Source organism: Grammomys surdaster, unplaced genomic scaffold (genome assembly GCF_004785775.1).
Source record: "Grammomys surdaster isolate TR1022 unplaced genomic scaffold, NIH_TR_1.0 279, whole genome shotgun sequence".
NCBI classification, from domain to species: domain Eukaryota; kingdom Metazoa; phylum Chordata; class Mammalia; order Rodentia; family Muridae; genus Grammomys; species Grammomys surdaster.
Window position 1 is genome coordinate 11,369,562 of NW_021604720.1, and position 23,529 is coordinate 11,393,090.

A 23,529-nucleotide genomic window follows, 5' to 3' on the forward strand; every position below is an offset into this window, starting at 1 on the left:
CGAGGGGACTTCTTCAGCCACAGTCACTCCCAGGGACGCTGAAACCCAACGTGGGAAGCTGGGAGAAAGGTAGAAAAGGGTAGCCTTTCTGCGTTCATCTTCGCTCTCCAACATCAGTACCCACTCAGTAAATGAGGTGGGTGTCACGGTTCTGGGCCTTTCTCTACCTTCCTGGAAGCCGGGAGCTTAGCCTTCTGGATCCCATACCTGGTGCTTCCAGAGCCAGGAGGGGCAGTCAAGGACATTGTGAATGACCTCCTCTGGTTTTATGAAGACATCAAGGAAAACTTACTGTCCTCTTCCCTACATACTCCCCCAACATTAATAGCAAAAAGTCACAGCTTGCCTTGTTGTAAGCACTTAAACGTGCTGATTTGATTAACTCTGTGAGACATATGCTACTATTTTTTTCCCATTTATATGGGGAGAAATTGAGGCGCGAGAGGACAAATAGCTTGCCCTAGGCCACCCACCTATTTAATGAAGCCTTTGAGATTCAAATCTAAACCCCACGCTATGCCCCCTTGTATGTTTCCTAGGTCTCACATAAGTGCTTACCTGGGACCCTCCCCCCTGCGAAGATCCTCTGCCTCTCATTTTCTGAACTCTCCCAGTTTGGGCTGGTGACCCCACTGTACTATTCCCTTGATACCCTTCCCAGAGGTATTTTCGCACTGCCTGATGGGATTACTGGCACAAAGTTGCCTGTCTGCGTGACCCATGTTCTAGACTCACACTCAAATCTATGAAATAAATGTCTGGAACTGGTTGGTTGGGGAGTCTACAAAGTTCACGTCGGAGACAGACAGTTAAGGTAGAGATGGAGTGCAAACCGAGGTGTAGACTAGAGAGTGACAGAGTAGATCTGTCAGGGGCTGCCAAGCCCTCTGGGTAGCCCAGAGGGCCAGGATTGTAGTCTTTAGGTCAGTGGTTCTCAACCTTTCTAATGCTGTAACCCTCAACCATAAAATTATTTCCATCACTACTTCATAACTGTAATTTTGCTACTGTTATGAATCATAATGGAAATCTCTGTGACCCAATAGTCTTAGGTGACCCCTGTGAAAAGGTCTTTCGATTCTAAAGGGGTCGCGACCCACAGGTTGAGAAATATTGATATAGATGGGCCCGCTCACTGAAGAAGGCAGAAGGTACAAGGGCAGCCAAAATAGCGTGGGGTGGGGGTTGGGAAGATGGGTGTGTCTCTTCTGGTGCTGTCAGAGACTGGTTCAGCCTGCTCTCAGGTTCCCATTGTGAAATCCCTCCTTCTTGCAAAATGTTCACAAATGGAATTTTCCAGATTAAACTATCTGTGCCTGAAAATGTTCATTGGATTTTTTTTCTTAATTTTTATTCAAGTGTGTGAGTGTAGTGAGTGGTGTTTATCTTGTGTGTGGTGTGCATGCATGTTTGTACTTCTCTGTGTGTGGAGGGTACCCCACCTGATTTTTTGACATAAGGTCTTTCCCTGAGTTCAAAGCTCACCACCTTCTAGACTGGCTAGAGAGCCCCAGAGATTACCTACACCTCGGTCACCCCCCACACACACACCTCACCTTTATCTCCTCACTCCCATCCCCCACCCCTGCTTTTCTTTTTATTTAAATTGCCATTCTAAATGTAGCTTAAGAGTTTGTGTTTGAAAGCCAGAGCACCTGACTTTAAATTCCAGCCCTTCTTACTGACAGGGTGACCTTCACTCAGTCTTTTAGCCACTTTGTGAGCATTTCCCTCCCTGAAAACGGGGACACTACCTAAGAGAGGGACCGTCATGTCATGTGAGTTAAACCAAGGGACACCTTCTCAGCTCAAGCACACAGTAACAGACATTCAATCGATGTCAGTTGCTATTCAATATTCCAAATACCCCTTTCCTCTCTTAGCTTCTAAAACAGGGTCTCCTGAGAAGTCCGAGCCAGGCAGGAATGTATGGGATCATCCTGCCTCTGCCTCCCGAGTGCTGGGATTAAAGGCACATGCCGCCACCGCATCCTGCTATGTTTTCTGATGTTTCCTGTGTCCTTAGAGCTTATGTCTGAGTTTTTATTGCAATGAGTCTTAATTCTCTCCATCTCACAGACTGAAAAACGGAGGTGCTGAAAACTGCCTACATGCACACTCAGCTGGGACTCTATGGGAGCTCAGACTCCTAAAACAGTTTCACTCAATAATGATGCTTCACCTCTGCCTCTCCCTCCAGGAAAGAAGGGGGCTCTTCTAAAGCCCACTGTCAGCTGGCTATCTGTGCTTCCAACTCTCTGGAGTTCAGCCAGGATGTAGTTTGCTACAAAGTGAACCCCACATTGTTCTCACGCCTCACAGTGCCTGTGGTGGTACGAATAACTTATGTCATCAACTCTAGTTGATGGCCCTTGGCTCGGGGCAGCTCTCCTTAGTGGCCCCATCTCCCTGTTTCTATCCCATAATCTTGTAGATGCCCCAACAATATCTTGTGCTTCTGGCTACCTACATACTCTGTGGTGCTGGGAATTAAACCCAGAGCTTCATACATGCTAAGCAACACTCTAACCCCCAGAGTCACTCCTAGATCCTGCATGCCCTTCAGTTAAGTTTCCTGTCGATGTGTACCTCACCTTGTGGAGTGGTACACGGCTCTTACCCCCAGTTTCTTAGAGCATCAGAACTGGCAGTAGATATTTAGTTGAGGCAATTCTGGCCTTGCCTTCCATAAGAAAATTCTAGATTTGAAAAGGCAAGCTGGGTGTGGTAGATACCTTTAATCCCGGCATTTGGGAGGCAGAGGCAGGGGAATCTTTTGTGAATTCAAAGCCAGCCTGGTCTACAATATGAGTTCTAGGATGGCCAGGGTTGTTTCACAGAGAAACCCTGTCTTGAACACCCATCCCTCTAAAAAGGCAAAGAAACTCATCTCCCTGGCTGCTCCACCTCTTTGGGGCAGGCTTTGGCACGGGCAGTGGAACTTGCTGTGCTGCAGATGAAACCTGGCAACAACCTTACAAACAACACACTACTCACTAAGTTAAGTGAAAGTGTATATCATCTTCCAGAAGCTTCCTGGGCCTGGAATAGTAAATGCTCCTGGAATGCTGACTTGGAATCTTCTACTAATGACCGTCTTTCATGCCCACAGAAATCCCTTCCCTCACGGGCTGGGTTCCAGAGACAAGGCCAGTTCTCAGTCCCCAGCAGGCACTGTTGACTCTTTTTCTTCTTTCCTAGTCTCCTGTTGTTTTGGGGTTTTCTTTTTTTGTTTTTGTTTTGTTTTTATTATTTTTTTTTTTATTTTTGGTTTTTGGAGACAGGGTTTCACTGTGTAGCCCTGGCTATCCTGGAACTCCCTCTGTAGACCAGGGTAGCCTCAAACTCAGAAATCCACCTGCCTCTGCCTTCCAAGTGCTGAGACTAAAGGCATGCACCACCACTGCCGGGCGTTTTTGGGTTTTCTTGTTTGTTTGTTTTGGCATTTTGCCTAAAGACAGTCTTTATGCTGAGCTCTGTGACAATGGGTTTATTCCATTTTCCAGTATCAAACTTGGGGTGATGCCCCAAAGAATGTCCAGAAAATGGCCGACATTGGACCATGTACCCAGGCAGGAGTTCTCTGAGTATTCTTCTTTGCCTTTCCAAGCCCCCTCTCTACCCCCCACCCGGTCCCATTTCTTAGAGGACTGAGTCCTGGCTCCCTGCCTTGGTTCCTGTGTCTGGCCAATAGAAGGAGAATGGGAACTCAAGGGATTTAGTCCCTCTGCCAGGATGACTTTAGGTTAACTGCCTCCTCTTACTGAAGGTGTCAGCTTTTACTAGCCTCTCTTTCCTGTCCTTCTCCCTACTTTCCTCCTGTAGGCCTTGGGGGAGCCCGAGGTCCCCAGATATGTTAGTTCCACGTGACCACACTGAATCCTGTCCCTCAAGTCCCTGCTTCCCACTGGGACTATGACTAATACAGAGGGCAGAATGGGGAATTAAGAAAGAGGAAAAATAAACTATTTTTAAAAATTCCTGTTTTCCCAGCTCGCCCTCCCAATGCCTACAGCTGGCCAGCCTCACATCAAATCTCTTTTCATGCCCCAGACAGAAGAACAGGCAGTGACTGCCTCCCCAGTCTGCAGTGCTCAGCCCTTCGGCTCCCATCACTGCCTGCCCTGCCCTGTGCTTCCTGTCACCGCGGAACATGTCCCAGAGCTGATCACGCAAGTGGATGCAGGTAGACAGCTTCCCTCCTCAGAAATACCCACCCTTGCTGAGTCAAGCACCTTCTAGAACAGTCTGGGCGGCAGGAGGCTGGCTGCTCTGAGAATGATCATTTGTGACATCAACAACACACCAGCAGGCTGGGGCCTGAGCTGATTCATCAGATGACCTGGGCAAGCAGAGTACCACATGGCTGTTTCTGCTCCTCCCTAGATAATCTGAAGGCTCTCAGAAGGCTGTGACTAACGGGGACATCGGCAGGCAGGAGATGTGGAAGCCCCTGGTGTGTGTGTGTGTGTGTGTGTGTTTTGCAGGGAGGGGGTGCGGGGGGGATGGTCAGCTCAAATCCAGGTGGAGCGTCTAGAGCAGTGGTTCTCAACCTGTGGGTCGCGACCCCTGTGGGATCACATATCGGATATCCTGCATATCCGATGTTTACAATACAATTCATTAGCAGCAGCAAACTTACAGTTATGACGTAGCAGTGTAAATAATTTTATGGCTGGGGGTCACCACAACATGAGGATTTGTATTAAAGAGTGGCAGCATTAGGGAGATTAAGAACCACTGATCTAGAGGGCTGCTTTGGGGATTTCAGGGAGAAGCTTTCAGGCTAGGTTTGCTCAGGCTGAGTTCTTTGGGAAGCGGAAAGTTCAGGGGACTTTTGCAGGTCTGTTTCTGTGAAAACTAGGCAGCTCCATTGGGTGAGTTTCTTCTTTAAAATGGGCTTAATATAAAGACCAGCCTATGAATCAAATGTAAGGAAACCCTTATTTCTGGTTGACACAGAAATCAGGAGACACGCAGAAACTAGCTAAGCGTGCTGGTACAGCCTGTAGCCCCAGCTAGTCTAGAGAATGAGGTGGGCTGGGAAGGGTTTGAGGCCCCTCTAACGATTTTAAAGCCAGCCTAAAAGCGAGTCTAAGTAAGAGTTGGAGATGATGTACCTCAGTGGTAGAGTACTTGACTAGTATGCATAAAGCCTTGGGTTCTAGTCCCATCCAGAAAGGAAAGAAAAAAGGAAGGAAAGAGGGAGCTGAGTTTACTAGGGGTAAAGAGAAGAGAGTAGGCGAGGCAAAGAAGGCACAAGGGGGCTTGCTGGCTGCAGTTTATGAGCCAGGATGGGTCTGCTCAATAGCCTTAGCAGCATCTGCCTTGTTTATGGATCATGCACCAAACTCTGACTTCTCCACTGATGCTCTGTGACCTTCCTTCAGAATCCCCGAGCCTCTGTTTTCTTATTCGTACAAAGGCATGATACTATGAAGTAGCAATACTTCATAGGGCTGCAGCAAATGAGCTAATAAGTCTAAAACTCTTAGGACTAGGCCTGGCTCTAGCAAGTGCTCTGAGGATGTTAAGCCATCCTTCCTTAACGCAGCACCCATGGAAGGCTACAATTTTCTGCTCTGGCTCAAGTGTGCTAAGAGTCTTTGTGGCAAGGAGCTGGGAAGATGGAGACTGATTCTGTTTTCTTTCTAGAAGAGTTGCCTCCTTTGGGGTCTTATTGCTTTGGAGTACATGGAGGAAGGAGGCTGACAAAGAGCCCTTAGAGAGAGCCACTGGGACTCAGCACGGTGGTGCACACATGTAATTGCAACACTTGAAGCAAGAGTATCAAGAGTTAAAGGCCAAGTTGCATGGTGAAGTCCCATCTCAATAGATAGATAGATAGATAGATAGATAGATAGATAGATAGATAGATAGATAGACGAATGGATGGGTGGGTGGATGGATGGGTGGATGCATGCATGCATGCATGCATGCAAGGGCAGGCTGGGGCTACAAGTCAGTAGTAGAATACTGACCAGCTTTGTACAAAGTCCTGGGTTCAATCTAAAGCATCACAAGAAAACCAAACAACCAACTATCAATCAAACAATAAAAGCATCTACAGAAAAGCCCCCTCAAGTCTTCTGGGATTATGGTTTAGGTGTCTACTATGGGATGTGGTTACTATGGGAACGAGACGATTAGGGGAAGACTAACAACAAACTTGTAATGTAGACCAAGGCCCGACCAGTGACATCCCAGTGAGAACTCTCCTCCTGAATCCAGTGAGCTTTAGTCTTTGCTTGGTCTGGGCTTCGGGGTGGGCTGGTATCTTGGGAACAACAATGGTGGCAGAGAGATAGGGTCACCTCAAGGTCAGACAGGGGTACTCCAGAGCTCAGCTGTGCTACCAGCAGACTCTAAAGCTCTTAGTCCATCATAAGTACAATGAAGATGTCTGATGGCGCCATCTTCCCAGGGTTCTGTGCTGCAACCCTCCAATGTCAGCTACATTTAATGTAGCTGTAGCCCTAGCACAGAGGTCCCAGGGACATCCCCCAAAATATTTATGTCCTAGTCCCTGGAGCCTGTGAATATGTCTTCTTAAATGCCAAAAGGGATGTGGTAAGTTTGATGAAATCTTAAGATAGGGAGGTTATCTGGGATATCTCAGTGGCTCTCATGTAATGCTGAGAGGGATGCAGAAGGCCCACTGGCTTCTGTCCATTCTGAAGGCGGGAAGGGGACTGGGGCAAGAGTGTAGGCAGCTTCTAGCTGAGAAAGGCTACCAGACAGAGGCCCTCCTGGAACCTTCCATCTCCGAGAGCCTTCACGAAGCACCACACCCTGAGAGCTCTTGGATCTGACCTTCCAAATTCTGAGACTATAAATCTGTGCTGTTCTGAGACAGTGCGTTTGCCGTCATTTGTCACAGCAGCGATGGGAAATGAGTACAGCCACTGAGTCCCCTCACTGCAGTCTCTCTGAAGGGTGAACCAACCAAAGGAGACTTCACAGTATCTATTGAGCCCTTTACACCACCCACTGTCTCCCCTGTTAGTTCCACTATCCAGGTCATGAAAACAAATGTCTGCTTGGGCACTACCAGGGATGGAGCCTTCCAGGCTGGGAGAGCTCAGGGTGGGCTCCTAGGGAAACTGGGCTCCTGGAGAGTAGAAATGTGGGCTTTGAGGGACAGGAGGAAGGCACAAAGATAGAGAGGGACATCAGAATGGGACCAAGAGACCTGTTATTCTTCTGTATCCTCAACATCCCAAGAAGGGACCCCGGATAGTGATGAGAGCGAGGAGATGCTTCTCATGATACATGAGTAGAAAATAACACGCCTCACAAGAAAGCACAGTGGGGGCTACAGTGGGAGAGGTAGGGCCTCTTAATGGGTGCACATCGGATGGCTTCCTGTAAGAAGCATCCTTTCAGCGGCTAACAACACGGTGAAGTGAAGACGTTTTTCTATCACTCTCAGCCCTGTGAGGCACAGCTCCAACTGGAAGCATTTAGTGTTTTTTGTTGTTCTTCTCTATCCGGTTCTCTTTTAATTTGTCTAATTATCCTGAGGAGGGAGTCTCAGCTGGGTGCAAGAGTGACTCGCACGTGGCTGGAGATCTGCTGTAATATAGAAGACAGCCCCGGGCCTGGTCTGCTGACAGCAGGTGCTAAGTCTTAACCACTCCGCTCAGCTCGTTTTCATTTTATATTTGTCTAACTACTTCCTTTGTGTTAGGGTCCCGATTTCCCTTTTCTGGGTCCGGAATACAGTTTCTTCTTATAGAAAGGAACAGCCCCATGGACCTCTGTGACTCCTCTGAACTGTGGTTCCCTGCAGGGTTAATCGACAGAGGTGAGCTCCCTTCACTTCAGGCCAAAGCTCAGCTCAGCAGGTTGTTCATGTGAGTGAGTGAATGAATGAATGAATGAATGAAATGATAAAAAAAATGAAGAAAGGGAGGGATGAATTGAGACTCAAATAATCCTGTGCCCTCCCTTCTCCTTCTTCTCCCTGGACCAAGATGGGCCTGCATTCTCCTCCATCCGACATGCCACTCCCTGGTCTGCTGCCCTATACATTACAACTAGAAAGGTCAGGACACGTCCGTCCCAGCAGCCTGGGCAGGCAGGGTTGGACTTCTGAGACTTGCTCCCTTAGGAAGTCTAGGCCAGGGGACCTCTCTGATCTGTTGACCCTCACATTGCGTCGCAGGTCTCATCTTAGATCTTAGAATGACTGTTACCTCCCTGTCTTTCTCCACGCCATCCCCGCCCCTAGGCCTTTATTCCAGAGTTTGGATTTTGAATTTTCCGCTACTGCAGGAGTCTGGAAGCTACACGGCTGAAGGTCATCCGGTCCTTCCTCACGCTCACGGCCGCTGCGCTTTCCCTGCGGGTCTTATCTCCCGACTGTCCTCCCACGAGCTAGAGCCACTCACCGCTCTCTGCTGGGCACGGAAGGCACGCACCTCACAAGGCTGGGCATCCACCCTCACCAACCGGACCCCAGTGAGCACAGGCCCCAGGCCTACTAGGAGCTGGGCAGCTCTCCCCCACTGCCCCACAGTGGCCTGAGAAGAGTGCAGTCTTCACAGGGCTGGCTGGCTGGCGATGGAGGGACCCAAATCTCTTCCCACAGGGGACTTATTTCGTGCAGTTAGACAGACGTGAAGGGATGAGGTGGACTTGATGAATGGGATAGATCGCCAGGTCATCTTCCTCTCCCTCCCACCCCAGGCACTAGGTGACAACAGTGAACATTCTTGTCCCCAGCTATGACTGGCTTCAGGCTGTCTACTGCCTGGCAGAGCACCAGTGTCAAGCTGGGTTATTCTGCAGTGGAACTTGGAGAAATGAAAGAGTGTGGATGGGGATGGGCCCCTGGGTCAGCCTGACACAGGTTCTCACAGCGGGTTCCCCAGGAGTCTTAGGGCAGCTGAGTTTGGAATGACCTGCTAGAGTCCACTGTGTCACCTGTATCACAAGGTACTGAGTCAGTATCCCGTTGCCCCCTGCTTCCAGGTCAGTCTTAGGCTGGAAGGACTAGGAGCTGCTGCAGGAGCATTCATCCATCTCAATTCCAGGTAAGGACCGCCAGTCTCACTTCTCTTCCCTAATTTTGGTTTGGGCCATTTCTTCTTGATCTTCTGTCCCTCCCCTCCCTAACCCACTCCTCAGAGGTGGCGATCCAGGTGAGGCTGGAGTTGGCCTATTCCGGCTCCTGAGAGCAGAAGGGTGAATCGTGCCAACTAGTGGTTAAAGATGGCCCTTATGGAAGATGAATTTGTGTGAAGCTACAATTAAACAATGTAACGAAAACAAAGATCACAAAAAGTCAAAAATTCATCCATTTCCTAATTTACTAGTTCTGTGCCTTCCTGGTTTACACGGATTTTATCTGTTTAGTGGGTGTTTTTACAGTGTGTGTGGGCTACTGAACACACCTGCCTTCCTCACCCATATTACACCATGCAGCTTGAAATCAGCCGAGTGTTTACTCCACAGAAACAGGCATGCTTCGTTCACGGCTGGATTTGTAGTTGGCTTGTTTTTTGTTTGTTTGTTTTGTTTGTTTGTGTTTAAGACAAGGGTTCACAGGGGGGCTTGGAACTCAAGGGTCTCCCATCCCAGCCTCTTGCCGGTTCAACTTTTGTTTTTTGAGTCTTTGACTTATGAAATCAATGGAGACAATGTTAGTATTCTAAAAGTATGTCTTGTGTGAATACTGTGGTCCTACCTTCATTTGAAGTAAGGTGAACCATATTGGAGGCCGCTACCATGTGAACAGCATGAACATGGGGGAACTCTCCATACAGCGTTCAGAAAGTACTACCTGACTTAGTCACTCACACCATCAGTGAAACCTGTCTTTGACTTGCTGACCAGTGTCAACCTACATTCATTTTCGAACAACAGTCACCTGCCAGTCATGCACAGGTTGACACTAACACATTAAATATGGCAAAAGTGAGAAGATTCTATGACAATCAGTTGACTGCATGGACTTCAATAAACTTTTATTACTTGTAAATATCACATGTCCTCTACCTCAGCAAGAGTTAGATGTATGTTTTCATCTCTCTCTGACCCAGGTCAGGACGATCCATGTTTATTCTGTTCCAAATGTCCCCTCTAGAGCCCCTTGTACCAAATCTCTCTAGATTTCACTCCATGATGTGAACATGAAGAACCACCTGTTACTTGGGTACTTCCCAGACACCCAAAGACTACACAGGAGTAGAGGGTGGGGCACAGGACCCAGGAGGACATACTCCTTACACACCAAACTCATGGTGTTGCTATGGGATCATTATCACTTGAGATATTTGAGGTCTCAGAGTTGAAGCCATCTGAGGGAGGGCAAAGGGGTGTCAAACACCTGGGTTTAAAGGGGAGACAGAAGCCCAGCTTTGGGACAGATGTCAGTTAGGTTCCAGACACCTTACGGACATCTCCGTCAGATGTGTGTACATCTAGAATCCCAAAGGAGGTGGGGACTGAGGATGCCGGCTCCTCGCCTCCTAGGAATGGCCTGTAATTAGAATTGTGGCTGTGTAGCTTGTCAGGACATGAGGGGTGATGAGAAACCTAGGTGTGCTTCAGGTGTACAGGACTCAGTCTGCAGAGCTCAGGGTGTGGCCACTGCCGAGACGCAGAGCGCGGAGTGTTTCAAAGCAAAGGTCACCTGGGGAGAATGTACCAGAGTGACCAGACTGCCTTTGGATTTAGTGCCACTAGTCACTTAACAGCAGCCTTTACCTTAGACAGAACTAGAGTGCCCTGAAGAGACGGAGTGAGGGAGACAGATCAGAACTAGGGCCGCAGGGCTGGAGGATGAGGCCTGGGATGAGCTAGCATTGTGTGTCTACACACACACAGCTGAGGAGTCAAGTGAAATCGGGCTTCTGTAACAGTAGCACATGGTGTGAGATGGATGAAGAGCTTGGGGAGACAAGCTGGGGTGCGGGAGGGTGGGCTTCATGCCTGAAGTTCCTAGGTCTACTGCGAGTACAGCGAGGAGTGTGGAGGGAAGAAATGTGGTTGAGGGAGCTCATGGCGGCCCACGGGCTCTCTGTGGGTGGTTGGACCCTGCAAGCGTGCGTGGGAGGGCGGTCCCAGAAGGACAGAGTCGTGAGACGGAGGCTGCCAACAACGAGGCATGACTGGCCAGGTGTTAAATCCTACAAAGGCCACATGGATTGAAGCCTGTCAAGTGACTACTCCACGGATAGCAGTTCCCTCCCACCAAGCAGCCAGATCCAACAAATCACAGAGAAGGAAGGGCAGGGCCCAGGGGCAAGAGTGGTGTACACAGGAAATCTGGTGAGTGAAGAAAGAACCAAGGTATCAGCAAACAGGACAAGGTTTGGTCACCTGTGGAGATTTATATACCTTTTCCCATTTCATCTACTTCACTGATTTAAACAGGATGCCCTAATAGCCAATTCCAAGATCTAGCACTCAGAAATGTTGTAACTTTGGGATCCTGTCCTGAGAGAAGCAGAACCCCCTGCCCAACTGGGACTCACCTGACACTGACTAAATGTGATGTGGACCACGGGCTGCTGTCACTTCAAGGACAGCTCTGTTCTTTACATTCGTCTTGCTGGCTGTGCAGCTTCATATACCTAATGACGTAGACAACTATGGACTCCAGAGCTGGAGGAGGCCCAGCTTGTGGGAGCCTTCTGCATGCAGCCAGCATTCACTGAAGAAAACCAGAGCTCGGTCCCGTTCCTTTCCACTTTATTATGGCCCTGTCCTGGTCTTCCAGAACGAATGGCTATTTAACACACGTCCCAAACACCCTCACCATGGATCCTGTTAACATTCAAGGTCTCCCCTCTGTCTTTTTCAGCACATTACATCAAAACAGAAAATAAATCATTTAGTCCATCCCTGGAAAAGCACCATTACAATAGGAAACAAAACATGTCAGGAAGTAGACCAGACAGACAAACGGCAGGTCAGACTCCTGAAAGAATGACTTCCAACGGAACATAAATAGGCCCCCAAAAGTGTGTGTGTATATATATATATATTAAAGAAATTTGGTTTCTACCTCCAAAAAGTTATTCAGAAATAAAAAAAAATCCTTCTGAGCCAAGGAGGGCTGAGTGCAACAGCCACACTACAGAGAAAGTGTGGCTTTGGCCTTCCTTCTGTGAATAACTACGCCTGCCAGACTAGGACAATCCGTGGGGCATCTTCCTGCCTCACAGTCTAGGCCGGGCAGATCCAGTGTTTGTAGTAAAGTGAGCCTGGGAAGTCCCAAAAAGTTGGTTCCTAGGTAGCCTTAAAGCCCACTAGGCAGGGCCCAAGAGCCAGCTACAAAGACCCAAGACCCGTGGCTGATCCTGAGGCTTGGTTCTGTTGTAAAGGGAAGTGCTTGGACCTCAGGGATGGGGTGGCAATGGTCCTGGGTTTAGCAGCCAGCCCTGCTCTGTGCTTTTTCCAAAAACCTGCAAATCTTTGCAGCTTCCCAGTGTCAGCTTTTCCTAGGACCAATGGCTTTCAGGCGAGAGTAGAGTTTCTAGACCCATCAGGGTTTAGCTTAGTGAGCCTGGTCCACGAGCACACGCTCGTATTCACACGAGCACACGCTCTTTAGTGGAGGTTGGCAGGTTGTGGATGAGTACTCCTACTCACGTAGTGTCTGTTTCTGGGTAAATTCGTTTTGCTACTGGCTCCCAAGTGGCTCCCATGCTAAACAGATTTGTCCATAAGATAACAGCTGCAGGAAGCCGCAGCTACAGAAGATAAGTTACAGACCCTGGAGGGGAATCCTCTTAGGGCTTGGCACAGTGTTTCCATCAGCCAATAGGAACCCCACTCCTCATTCTACACCCTTTCCCCGGACCACAGGTGAATGGGAAAGGGCTGTTGTACTCAGAAGGCAGGCGCACCAGTAGTTTAGCATTTGCAAGCTGCAGATCCATGACATGAGTCACACACAACCGTACTCATACCACACTGTCTGCGGGTCCCCACCTGGCTCTGGGGATGCCGGTGTACTCTTTGAGCTGCTCCCTTGACTGAAGTCATCAGGGCCCCTTTTGACATGGGGAGCCATGTCAGAAGACCTACCAGGGCTTTTGGTCAGAAGCCCCTCACTGTAACCATGCCCTGGGCCCCCATCTCCCTCTGAGGTGCTGAGCCCTGGACGCACAGGAGCTATTGTGGCTACCTCCCCTGAGTGTTGTGGCACTTTGGGTTTTGTCCTGACCACAGGAGCCACAGTGGGAGAAAAGTTCTGGATCTGGGGACTGCTACCACTGCTACACCCAGTAGCAAGTGCTGGGGCTGTGGCGGACTGCTGTAGGGGGGCCAGCCTCTCTTCCTTTGGTGGGGCCAGAGAGAAGCGTCTTGTGTCCAGTGGCCGGCCTCGGGTACCTGGGCCTGGAGAGGAACTGTCCGCTTTTCCTATGATTGGAGTCCTCTCCCGGGCTAGGATGTGGGAGCCTTGCAGGCTTGTCTCTCTGGTTCCTGCAGCCTCATGACACCCTGGCTTCTGAGGAGACTCTGGCCTGCAGGCTTCTGGCCCACTGGCCCGGAGGAGGTCAGCTGAAGCCAGGCTGAAGGCTCTGCTCAGAGATGCACTTCGGCTGACAGGTAGGTGACAAGTCTGGGGCATTGTGGCTTGCCTAGGTCTACCCAGAGACAGGCTCTGGGGAGGCTGGACCTGTCTTGAAGGCATCCCAGCCAGGGCCTCTGCCTCAGATGGTCTCAGGTTGGGCTTTACATAATGCCCTGGCTTCAGCTGCTGTCCCTCAGAGGTGTTGACTGACATCTTGATGGTGGGAGCCACGAAGCTGGTGGGCATCTTGGCTCCATCTTTCCTAGCCGGTGGTCCTGGCTGCCCTCCCATAGCTGGGGGATCATGGGCCTTTCGGAAGTAGTCACTAAGTAAGTCATCACGGCAGCTGGGAGTGTCCTGGGGAGAGGAGAGAACAGAGGTGGAAAACTGGACACTCACAACGTCAGGAAAGAAACAAGACACACAGCAGAACTGTAACTGCCACCCACATATTCCTCCTGAAAAAGGAAAGAGAGGCAGGATGAGATATCCAGAAAGACAGATGACCCAGACACAGAGACAGCTCATCCCAAGGCTCAATGAGCCGCTTCCCTAGGACTCTGCTTCTCCCAATCGGAAGGTGTCCTCTGCCACTGCTCTGGAAACAAACACAGCTATCAGAGGCAAAGGTCTGTATGCTCATAGGGTCGGCAGCCATTGGCTAGCATCTCACAGCCTAACAGAGGCAGGTCCCTGTTAGAATTAGATCCTGGCCTACTGTGACCTGCAGAGGTGCCAGACTGAAGGATGGACTAGCGGCTCAGGAGTCCTCTGTAGCTGCTAACAAACCCAGAAAGTTGTGGTGCTTTCTGACATGTTCTGCTGTGGGCATCTAGGAATGACTGTTTTTGTTGTTGTTGTTGTTTTGAGACAGGGTTTCTCTGTGTAGCCTTGACTGTCCTAGAACTCACTCTGTAGACCAGGCTGGCCTCGAACTCAGAAATCCACCTGCCTCTGCCTCCCAAGTACTGGGATTAAAGGCGTGCGCCACCACTGCCCGACTGAGCTGTGACTATTAATGTCCACAGATGATATTTACCACCTGGGCCACCAGGGCCTGCTCTAGGCTAAATCTGAAAAACAAACAAACAACAACAAAAAATTACCCAATTCCGAAAGCAGCCTGATAAGGCTTGGTTCAAGTTGTGGGAAAACTACTTATGACAGATAAAGAAAAGAAGTCAAGCAAGCCAAAGAACCTGAGATGGCAGGCGTATTGGCTGGTTTTGTGTGTCAACTTGACACAAGCTGGAGTCATCACAGAAAAAGGAGCCTCCCTTGAGGAAATGCCACCATGAGATCCAGCTGTAAGGCATTTTTTCAATTAGTGATCCGGAGTGAGAGGGCCCATTGTGGGTGGTGCTATACCTGGGCTCTATAAGTAAAGCAAGCTGAGCAAGGCAGGGGAAGCAAGCCAGTAAGTAACATCCCTCCATGGCCTCTGCATCAGCTCCTGCTTCCTGACCTGCTTGAGTTCCAGTCCTGACTTCCTTTAGTGATGAACAGCAGTGTGGAAGTGTAAGCTGAATAAACCCTTACCTCCCCAACTTGCTTCTTGGTCATGATATTTGTGCAGGACTAGAAACCCTGACTAAGATGGCAGGTCTGGGTTTAGGCCAGGGCTTTCTGAGCTGGGCACACAGCCACAGCAGCCACCACCCCTCAGCACGCTGGTTCTACTTTCCTTCACTCATTTACACCTGTGAACAGGTTCTTGGGAGTTGGTTCTCACCTGTGTGGCAGGGCCTCTCACTTCTGCTGAGGCACTGCTTGCCCCAGGCTAGCTGCCCCAGGCTAGCTGCTCCAGGCTAGCTGCCTCTCACCTCACAAGAGGGGCTCTGGGATTATGAGTGTGCCCCACCACACACGCAGCTTTCTGTGTGGGTTCTGGGAATAGAACTTGGCTTGTCAGGCTTGCAGGCAAGCATTTTTACCAGCTGAGCCTCCTTCTTCATGGCCCCTCTTGTCTTCTGTTGCACCAACTTAAAACTCTGCCATTTAAATCAGGGTACTTGGCCTTCTACACGGGTTGAAACTCCCTAAAGTAAGCATGCATTCTTCCTGTCTGGAATCTCCAAGTGCTCTACTAGTTCTGCCACCGACGGAACTCACTTCTCTATCAGCTTGTATATGTGAGTACACGTGGCGTCTGCCTTTGTGTAAGTGTATTTCTAAGTCTTGGATACCCGTCTTCCTAAGATCAACCTTCCTGGCTACCCCAGGAACCAACTTATGCCCTTTCCCTCAGCATCAAAGGCTTGGGTGTGGTGGACCCTACTGGGGAGGGTTCTACCATGGTTTAAATATCAGAGATGTCCTTTTTTTTTTTTTTTTAAATATGGAGTCTTTTTCTGGCCTGGAGCTCACTAATTAGCATCAGCAAGCAGGCCGGTGAGCCTCGGGAATCTGCATGTCTGCACTTTCTCAGTGCTGGGATTATATGACGATCACTACCATACAAAGCCCTGGGTTCAACCTCCAGCAAAACGCACACATGCATGTGTGCACCACACCTCCTCTGTTACTTCACGGCATGTGAAAGCCATGCAGAATGAAAATGTCACTGTATGAAAGCACAGTTGTGCCGGACACGGCTGATATCTCTAGAGCAAGACAGTTGTAACCAAAGCACAAGGCCCCAGGATCCAAACTATTTACTCTGTGGTCCTCTGAGGACTCTTCCACATTTGCCGACGGTTGGTGGAGATGGAACAGACTAAGCAGTACTTGGAGCTCTGCCTCGAACGCCGTGAGAGCCAGCCCTACCGGTGGGTGATGGCCATAGCCACACTGGCTTGGCATCTAAGGGGAAACAGCCTCTGCTGCTTGGGGCCTGAGGCTAGGTCACAGTGACCCTTTGGCTAGTGGCACTCACTATCTTGCCACAGCCAAGCTGTCCCTGCTGTCCCTCCCTGCACCGATGGCTCCTGCAGGGCTGTAACACTCACATGGGTAGGAGAGCCACGGTTACTCTCCTCTAAAAATTCCTCCAAGGTGACCATCTCACTGCTGGGAGAGGCTGAGTGGGGTCGCACCCCCGTGTGGGCTGAAGCTGCACTCTTCTTCTGGATACTCTCCGAGGGGACAGGCCCATTCCGGGGTGGAGGGTACTCATGGCGTCCGAGAATACCACGTCCCGGGGTGTTGCCCTCACGAGACAGTGTGGTCGGGTCCCTGCTGGGGATCAGATCTGCGCTGCTGAAGCTCTCACACCGGCTGTGCAGATGGTCAGAGGAGCCTGGGGGCGACACGGCATGTGTCAGTCTCCGCTCTCTCCCGCTCCCCCTGGCCAACCTGAAACCATCCCACCCGAGACAACCATGCCTTGGGCATCACCCCCTACGCAGCTGGAATCCCTTCTGCAGCTGCTAACATTTTACTTTGGCTCTTAACAAATAGTTAAAAAGTAAAAGTAGAAAACTTCCACTAAAAATTAAAAATATATTTAAAAAGGTTTTCCTCGTCTCCTATGCAGCGGGCACTATTTCACCGTGTTTTATTATTTAGCTAGTTAGTTTAAAAAACAAAAAACAAAAACTCTAGGTCTCACATTGCCCAGGATGGCTTAAAACTTGCTGGCAACCTTGAACTCCTGATCCTCCTGCCTTGACCTCCTGGGTGCTGGGATTACAGGCATGCATCTAGTTCACGCAGTACTGCGACTGAACTCGGGGCTTCATGCATGCGGAGCCAACACTTTATCCGCTGAGCCCTGAGTGCTCGCTGCTCCAGTGGCGGTACAGGAGCTGCTGGGCAAGCCGCGGAGAGTCAATTGCTAACCCCGACCGCTCGCCAGCTCTCACTCACATAATACAAGTTCAGGGAGAACCGGCAAGGCAGGGTCTAAACATGAAAACAGACCATGAAATAAAACCCTAAAAATTTTAAATTTCTGTTAATCAAATCTGGTCTGGGGACATATTTCAACTGGCTGAGTGGTTGCTTAACGCGCAAGGAGTCCTGGGTCAGAGTCCAAGCACCCCATAGACTGGCGTGGTGAGGCTCTGGTCTCAGCTATGAAGTCAGCTGGACACCAGCCTGGGATATAAAACTCCTCTTTAAAAAAGAATCATGGGCCGGAGAGTTAGCTCAGAGGTCAAGAGCACTGGCTGCTCTTCCAAAGGTCCTGAGTTCAATCCCCAGCAACAAGATGGTGGTTCACAACCATGTGTAATGGGAGCCGATGCTCTCTTCTGGTACCCGAGTGTTCCTCACGCCCTGTTCAGAAGACTCTGAGCCATAAGCATGGTGTGAACCTTACCCTTGAGGCTCAAAGGCGAGCTGTTGCTGGACGTGTCCCTGCTGCTCTCCAGGCTGTTTGGCCGCGATGCTACGGGAAACAACTACATTTAATACAAAAGGCCAATGACCAGGAAGATCCCGGATTAACATCCAACCCGAGGAGGAAAACACAAAGCGATTCTACACCAGCTCAGGCCAGCATCCCCAGCCAGGAAGGTCTACAGGATGCTGCATATACTCTTCTGAGGCTATGGGCTTCAGCGACCAAGCGCTAGACACAGCACTCAGCAGACTCGCCATGCTGGCACTGACGGGTCTCTGTCTGTCACCAGGCCTAAGGCCTCTAGTTTAAATGAAAGCAAAGCGATCACACCATGGACTTCTAGTACAGAAGTGCATAAGGGCTCCTCTGGGCAAACCCAGGGGTGGAGCTCAGCGACCGCCTGTCTTACTGCTCCCAACTTTCTGGAACGCATGACAACAGTCCTTTCCAACAGGGCTGAGGTGCTGTTCAAGGCAGCAGGTGCGCATGTGTGTGAATGCAGCGTGTGCCTGAGTGTCCCGCTGCAGGTAACCACAGGAAGGGATGTCAGGATGTCAGGAGCAGAGAGACTACAGTACATGTTGTCTTTTCTTTGGTTCCTTTCAGTGACTTGCCTCAATCTGAAAACTCCAAGTTCCTATGACAAGGGTCGAGGGACCCAGCCCTTGTGACTGAGATGTTTAGTTTGCATGTCATCCCCCTGCTTCAGACCCAGAACGACAGGATGATTCCTTCTAAGGTGGACTATCCCTTCTAGGGTCTGCTGACCTCTCCTAGTCTGGCTACAGCAGGCTATACCAGTGTCAGGTTGAGAAAACGTCTCTGCTGCTCTGAACCCCGAAAAACAGGCAGTGTTCTAACATCTCTGTAGCTCTGGAGCTAACTGCAGGTGTGGATCAGGGCTAGGAAACCCTTCAGGAACGCCAGAAGGCCCCTGACTTGCTGTCTCCAAGGAGTGTCAGCTCAGGTGTCTACATGGACGTTAAAGTCCCAGTCGTGGTAAGCTCTGTGCAGAGCAGGAACCTGGAAGGCATTTGGCAAACAGTGCTTAGGGATGAGCTGAAAAAGACACGGTGCTTGGGAACAGCACTGGACTAACCTTGGTGGAGGATAGTCAGAAACAAACGCAGGCTGTTCTACAACGGGCACTGAAGGGAGGCTGTAATAGAGACCGCCCAGGAACCTGTGTTTATCATTTACTTTTGATTTTGAGTTAGTGCTTAGGGTAGCCTTGAACTCACAATCTCCTTGTTAGAGCCTCCTCAAAGTTGGGATTACAGGCCTGACTCACCAGGCCTGCTCACCTGTGTTCATTAAACAATTCTTTTTGTTCCATATGCCAAGCAGAGAAGCTGGAGGAGCTGGGAAGTGTCTGAAGAACCCTGTGGCTCGTACACTTGGCTACTGGCTATTAAAATTGGTGATTCAGTGAGCTGGTGCACTTGGAAGCCCTGCCTCCTCCCACTACAGGGTCCCCGACTCTGGGTAAAGACAGAAGAGCTCTTGGGCCAAGAGGGTTCATTAAAGTGTCTTTATTCACGGAATCATAAATAACTAATGTCCTCACCATCTTACCCTCTAAACAGTGGGTAAGAGATGATGCTGGCGCCCTCAGCTACTCAACTACTGAACACATCAGACATAAACTGAACCCATGTAAACATGCCAAGGTTTCCCTTTTAAGGAATTTCTTCCTACCCTTCCAGGGTTTGTCTGTTTTTTAACATTTATTTTGTGTGTGTATGAGCGAGCCGCACTCATATGTATCAAGGTTGGAGGCAAATGGCAGAAGTCTGTTCTCCCCTTTTACCACGTGGGTTCTGGGTTTAAACTCTATCATGCTTGGTGCCAAGCGCCTTTACTCACTGAGCCACCCACTTCCCCATTACTTTTTATTTCTTCAAACATTGAGTCTTTTAAAACATTTGCCGTGTGTGTGTGTGTGTGTGTGTGTGTGTGTATACACACATGTATATGCCAGCATGCATTTGGAGGTCAGAGGGCAAATGCAGTAGTTGGTACTCTCCTTCAACCACATGAGTTATGGGATCAAACCCAGGTTGCCAGGACTTCACTTGGCAGCATCCTTACACACTATGTCTTTTTTTTCCAGCCCCTAGAATTACTTTTTAAAAAACAGACCTGGAGACTGGAGAGACAGTCCAGCAGTTAAGAGGCTTTTCCAGAAGACACAGGTTCAATTTCCAGCATCCATACGGTGACTCATAACCATCTATGACTCTAGTCCCAGGGGATCCAATACCCTCTTCTGGCCTCCCTGAGCACTGGGCATGCAAGTGGTACACAGACATATACACAGGAAAAGCATGCATACGCATACAATAAAAACAAATTTAAAAAACTGAGAACAGAGCCCACAGCTTACTGGCCACAGCGCTTGTCTTGCATGTGAAGGCTAGACTCAAGGAAGAAGGGCACAGGGGAGGGAGGAAGGACAAGTGGGAGCCCAAAGCAACTTGTAGTTTTTGAGAAGTCTGGGAGGATATTACCTGTTTTTTCTTCTGCAGAAACTTAAAATATCCATAACCAAAGGGGAAGTGTTTTTAACATCGTTTGAAATTTCATACAACTTGGTGTTACCATGGACACATGGGACCTAAGCAAGAACTAAGCACAGGCCTTCCTAAAACATGTTCCCTATGCTGGTCACCAGGACTCCCTGGCACACCTGGACGGTGCTGTAGACATGTCACAAGTTTCCAGAACCTGGGGCTTGTAGGGGGCAGTGCACTCCCTACCTGTAGAGGCTGCCAGTGAGAGCCCAGATAAGGCAGAGAAGGTGGGCTCATAGAAGCTCCGCCCTCTCATCCCCAGTCCATCCAATCCACCCTCACCTGTGTGCTGGATTTCCATGACTTCCATGCTGCTTAGCTTAAACTCCAAGCGCTACTGACAAAACCCAAGTAATACCATGCCGGCCACTCACCCTGCTGCCTGTGGTAGGGGCCCTCGGGCTCCGAGGATGGCTCGCAGAGGTTGTCATCTGAACTGCAACCTAAGATGAGAATAAAGTTAATATACTGAGATTCTAGAATGCCTAAAACCCACAGGGAAAACCCTTGTCTCTGGCTGTGTGGCCGACATATGCTTTTGTTCAACCCAGGATCACAGCAAGGCCCAGCTCTCGGGGTGAGGGCCGAGGTGTGAAGAGTGGCCCTACTCTTCTGTCTAGCTGGAAAGAGGAGACGGGCTAGCATACTAGACTGGTTCCATTTAACTCTAAGTCACACTGTGTCTGTCCTGAAGGACTACAAGACGCATGTGAGCCCTGGCCTCGGGACCGGGGAAGGGAGCTGATGTTCTAGAGCCCCAGGAACCCTTCCAACCCCAAAGGCCAGCAAACCAAAGGCAGAGGGTGTGGACAGATTCATTTTTAGGGACACAATGCCATTGGTGACAGGAGAAAAGAAAGGAGGCAAATGGGACCCACCACCCAGGTAGGAGGGTGAGCAAGCCTTGTACCCTCAGCTCCCAACAAGACATCAGTCAGGGAACCCTCCAGCTAGCCATCAAGGGGCCGGTCCACGCTTGTTAGTTTCTATCTGAGCATGGAATGTGGGGTCCCTTCTGAAAAGACAAGGTCTCCATATTTAAATCAGTTACCTACCCACTGGCAGCAAGTATCCAGACCGTGAGGGTCCCCAAGTTTAGGGACCATGTGTGTTGCTCGTGTTCTATTCTTATGGCATGAAGGCTGTGCATGGCTGAGCCTTGCATGGCTGAGCCTTCCAGGGCAGAGCGTGTGGCTCTAGCCCCACAGAGGTAGTCATATTCAGCTGGTTTGGGTTTTTGTCTTTTTTTTCCCCCTTTTCTTCTTGTATTTTCACTCTCTCTGGTTATGGCAGTTTAGTAGTCCTCCCTTGTCTACTAGTTTGGGCTCCCTCTTGCCATTACTTTTTCCATGGCATCCTGCTCTTGTTTCATGAACACAGTGACCTTTCATGTCACTGGTGGGCGTTTCAACATTCTCTTAGCAATTCCTCCTGACAGCCCACTTTATGCCAGTGACCTTTGCATTGTTTTACATATTTACTTATTTATTTTCCTCTGTTTGGCGCTGCAGGTGGTTCTTGGTTGTCGACAGAATCCTTGAGCTTCTATGGGCTTTCTATGGCAACATCTGACTAAATCATCTGGCTTGGAATTCCTCCTCAGAAGATTAATGTTGCATCTGAGGTGTGAACACATATAGCCATCAAAGCACTAGGATATAGCACATCTGCAAATCCTTCCCTGATGATGTTTTTCCAATACAGGACATATGCCCTCAGATCTGTCAATTGACTTCAGGGTTAGAGAATCTTTTATTCATCTTTTTTAGAGAAAATACCTCCTGACTCCAGAGAATTGCCTGGTATTAGCCCAGCCCTGGTGCTGCCAACGCTTGAAAGCTGCTGCTGGTGGATTCTGAGGCTTTCCTCCTGGTTCTTAGGCCTACTGATGGCTGAATTATTCAGCCAAAATCACTTGGCTGGCTGCAGAGACAAGGCCTGCACCAAAGTATGACTCCAAAATCTTCATCAGCTTCTCCCTCTGTTCATCATATGTCTGGTTCATCATATGTTAGGCAGGCCCCAGGCCTGCCGCTCACCCTTTGGAGGGGTCACACTCACCTTTGGTGCGGCCTAGGTGCTTGGGGATAGGAGTGGAACTGGAAAGGGCTGCCGTGGTGGCTGAGGTTGAAAAGGTCCGGGAGCCAGGCTCCGAGGGCCAGGACTTCACAGCTGGGTCAGTGGAGGTGTCTGTGCGGTCAACACTGCCTCCACGTGGGGACCCTCGTTTTGCTTTTAGATCCCCGGGGCCTGGGGTAGAAGACATTGAGAAATGAGGTTGTAGGCCCGTGTCAAGGCTGGGCAAGCACACTGAGGCCCAAAGCAGGTGCGGCAGGGCACATAGACCACAGAGACACAAGCTGGGTGGGTTTCCAGCTGCAGCTGGAAGGAGGGCATCACAGGGCTAGCTCAGGCTCCAGTGTGGGCCACATGGTTAGCATTAGGAGAACTGGCAGGAAGAAACAGAACTCAAAAGAATAAATCAAAAGTTGGATGGTTCAAAAGTCAGCAGTAGGGCACACATTCTGTGGCCTATACACAACTCCAAGTCCTGTCTCCACAGCTCAAACAAGTATCTGCAGATGTCTTTTCCACACCACTGGGGAGGTGCTGAGGACCCTAACAACTGGATTTCTTGGGGTGTCAAAAAAGTTCACTGCCAAGCTCACAATAGTTTCTTCTCTGAAAAAAAAAAGCAACTTTAATCTCCTCAAGGGGGTCTTTCACCTCTCATCTTACACTTTTAAGCAGTGTTAATTTTCTGCTATAAACATATCTGTTGAAATTAAAAAATATTTTTGAAAAGTTTCCACCATCCAAATAAACAGAAAATCAAATAAGACTGGGTCTGGGAAATCCAGATACAAGACATGAAGGAACTGAGGCGGGAGAGTGCCTGCATCGTATGTGGTAAGACCCACAGTTTGATCCCTAGTACCTCAGAACAAAATAACCCCATAAAAACAAAAGCAAAAACAAAACAAAAATACAGGAGCATTTCTAACAGCTGACCTTCTGTGCCTTCTGTGCAATGCCTACGCCTTACACCCAAAGACCAGGAGGCAGGTGGAGGTTGTGCCTGTATAATCCGCTCTCCTCAGCCCTTCAACCTCACGGCTCTCATCTGTTGGCTTTCAAGG

General features: G+C 49.6%; 1 protein-coding gene across 1 annotated transcript in view; it reads right to left on the minus strand.

Annotated features, from left to right (window-relative positions):
• Positions 1-11,683: 11,683 nt before the first annotated feature.
• Ccdc88c (coiled-coil domain containing 88C) overlaps positions 11,684-23,529 on the minus strand; it is a 118,930-nt gene continuing 107,084 nt past the window's right edge. The window contains exons 26-30 of the mRNA XM_028777249.1: positions 22,451-22,639; positions 20,764-20,832; positions 17,793-17,861; positions 16,480-16,769; positions 11,684-13,888 (exon numbers count right to left, since the gene is read on the minus strand). Coding sequence (XP_028633082.1) covers positions 12,902-13,888; positions 16,480-16,769; positions 17,793-17,861; positions 20,764-20,832; positions 22,451-22,639 — 1,604 coding nt within the window. The 3' untranslated portion in view covers positions 11,684-12,901. The remainder of the gene's footprint in view (positions 13,889-16,479; positions 16,770-17,792; positions 17,862-20,763; positions 20,833-22,450; positions 22,640-23,529) is intronic.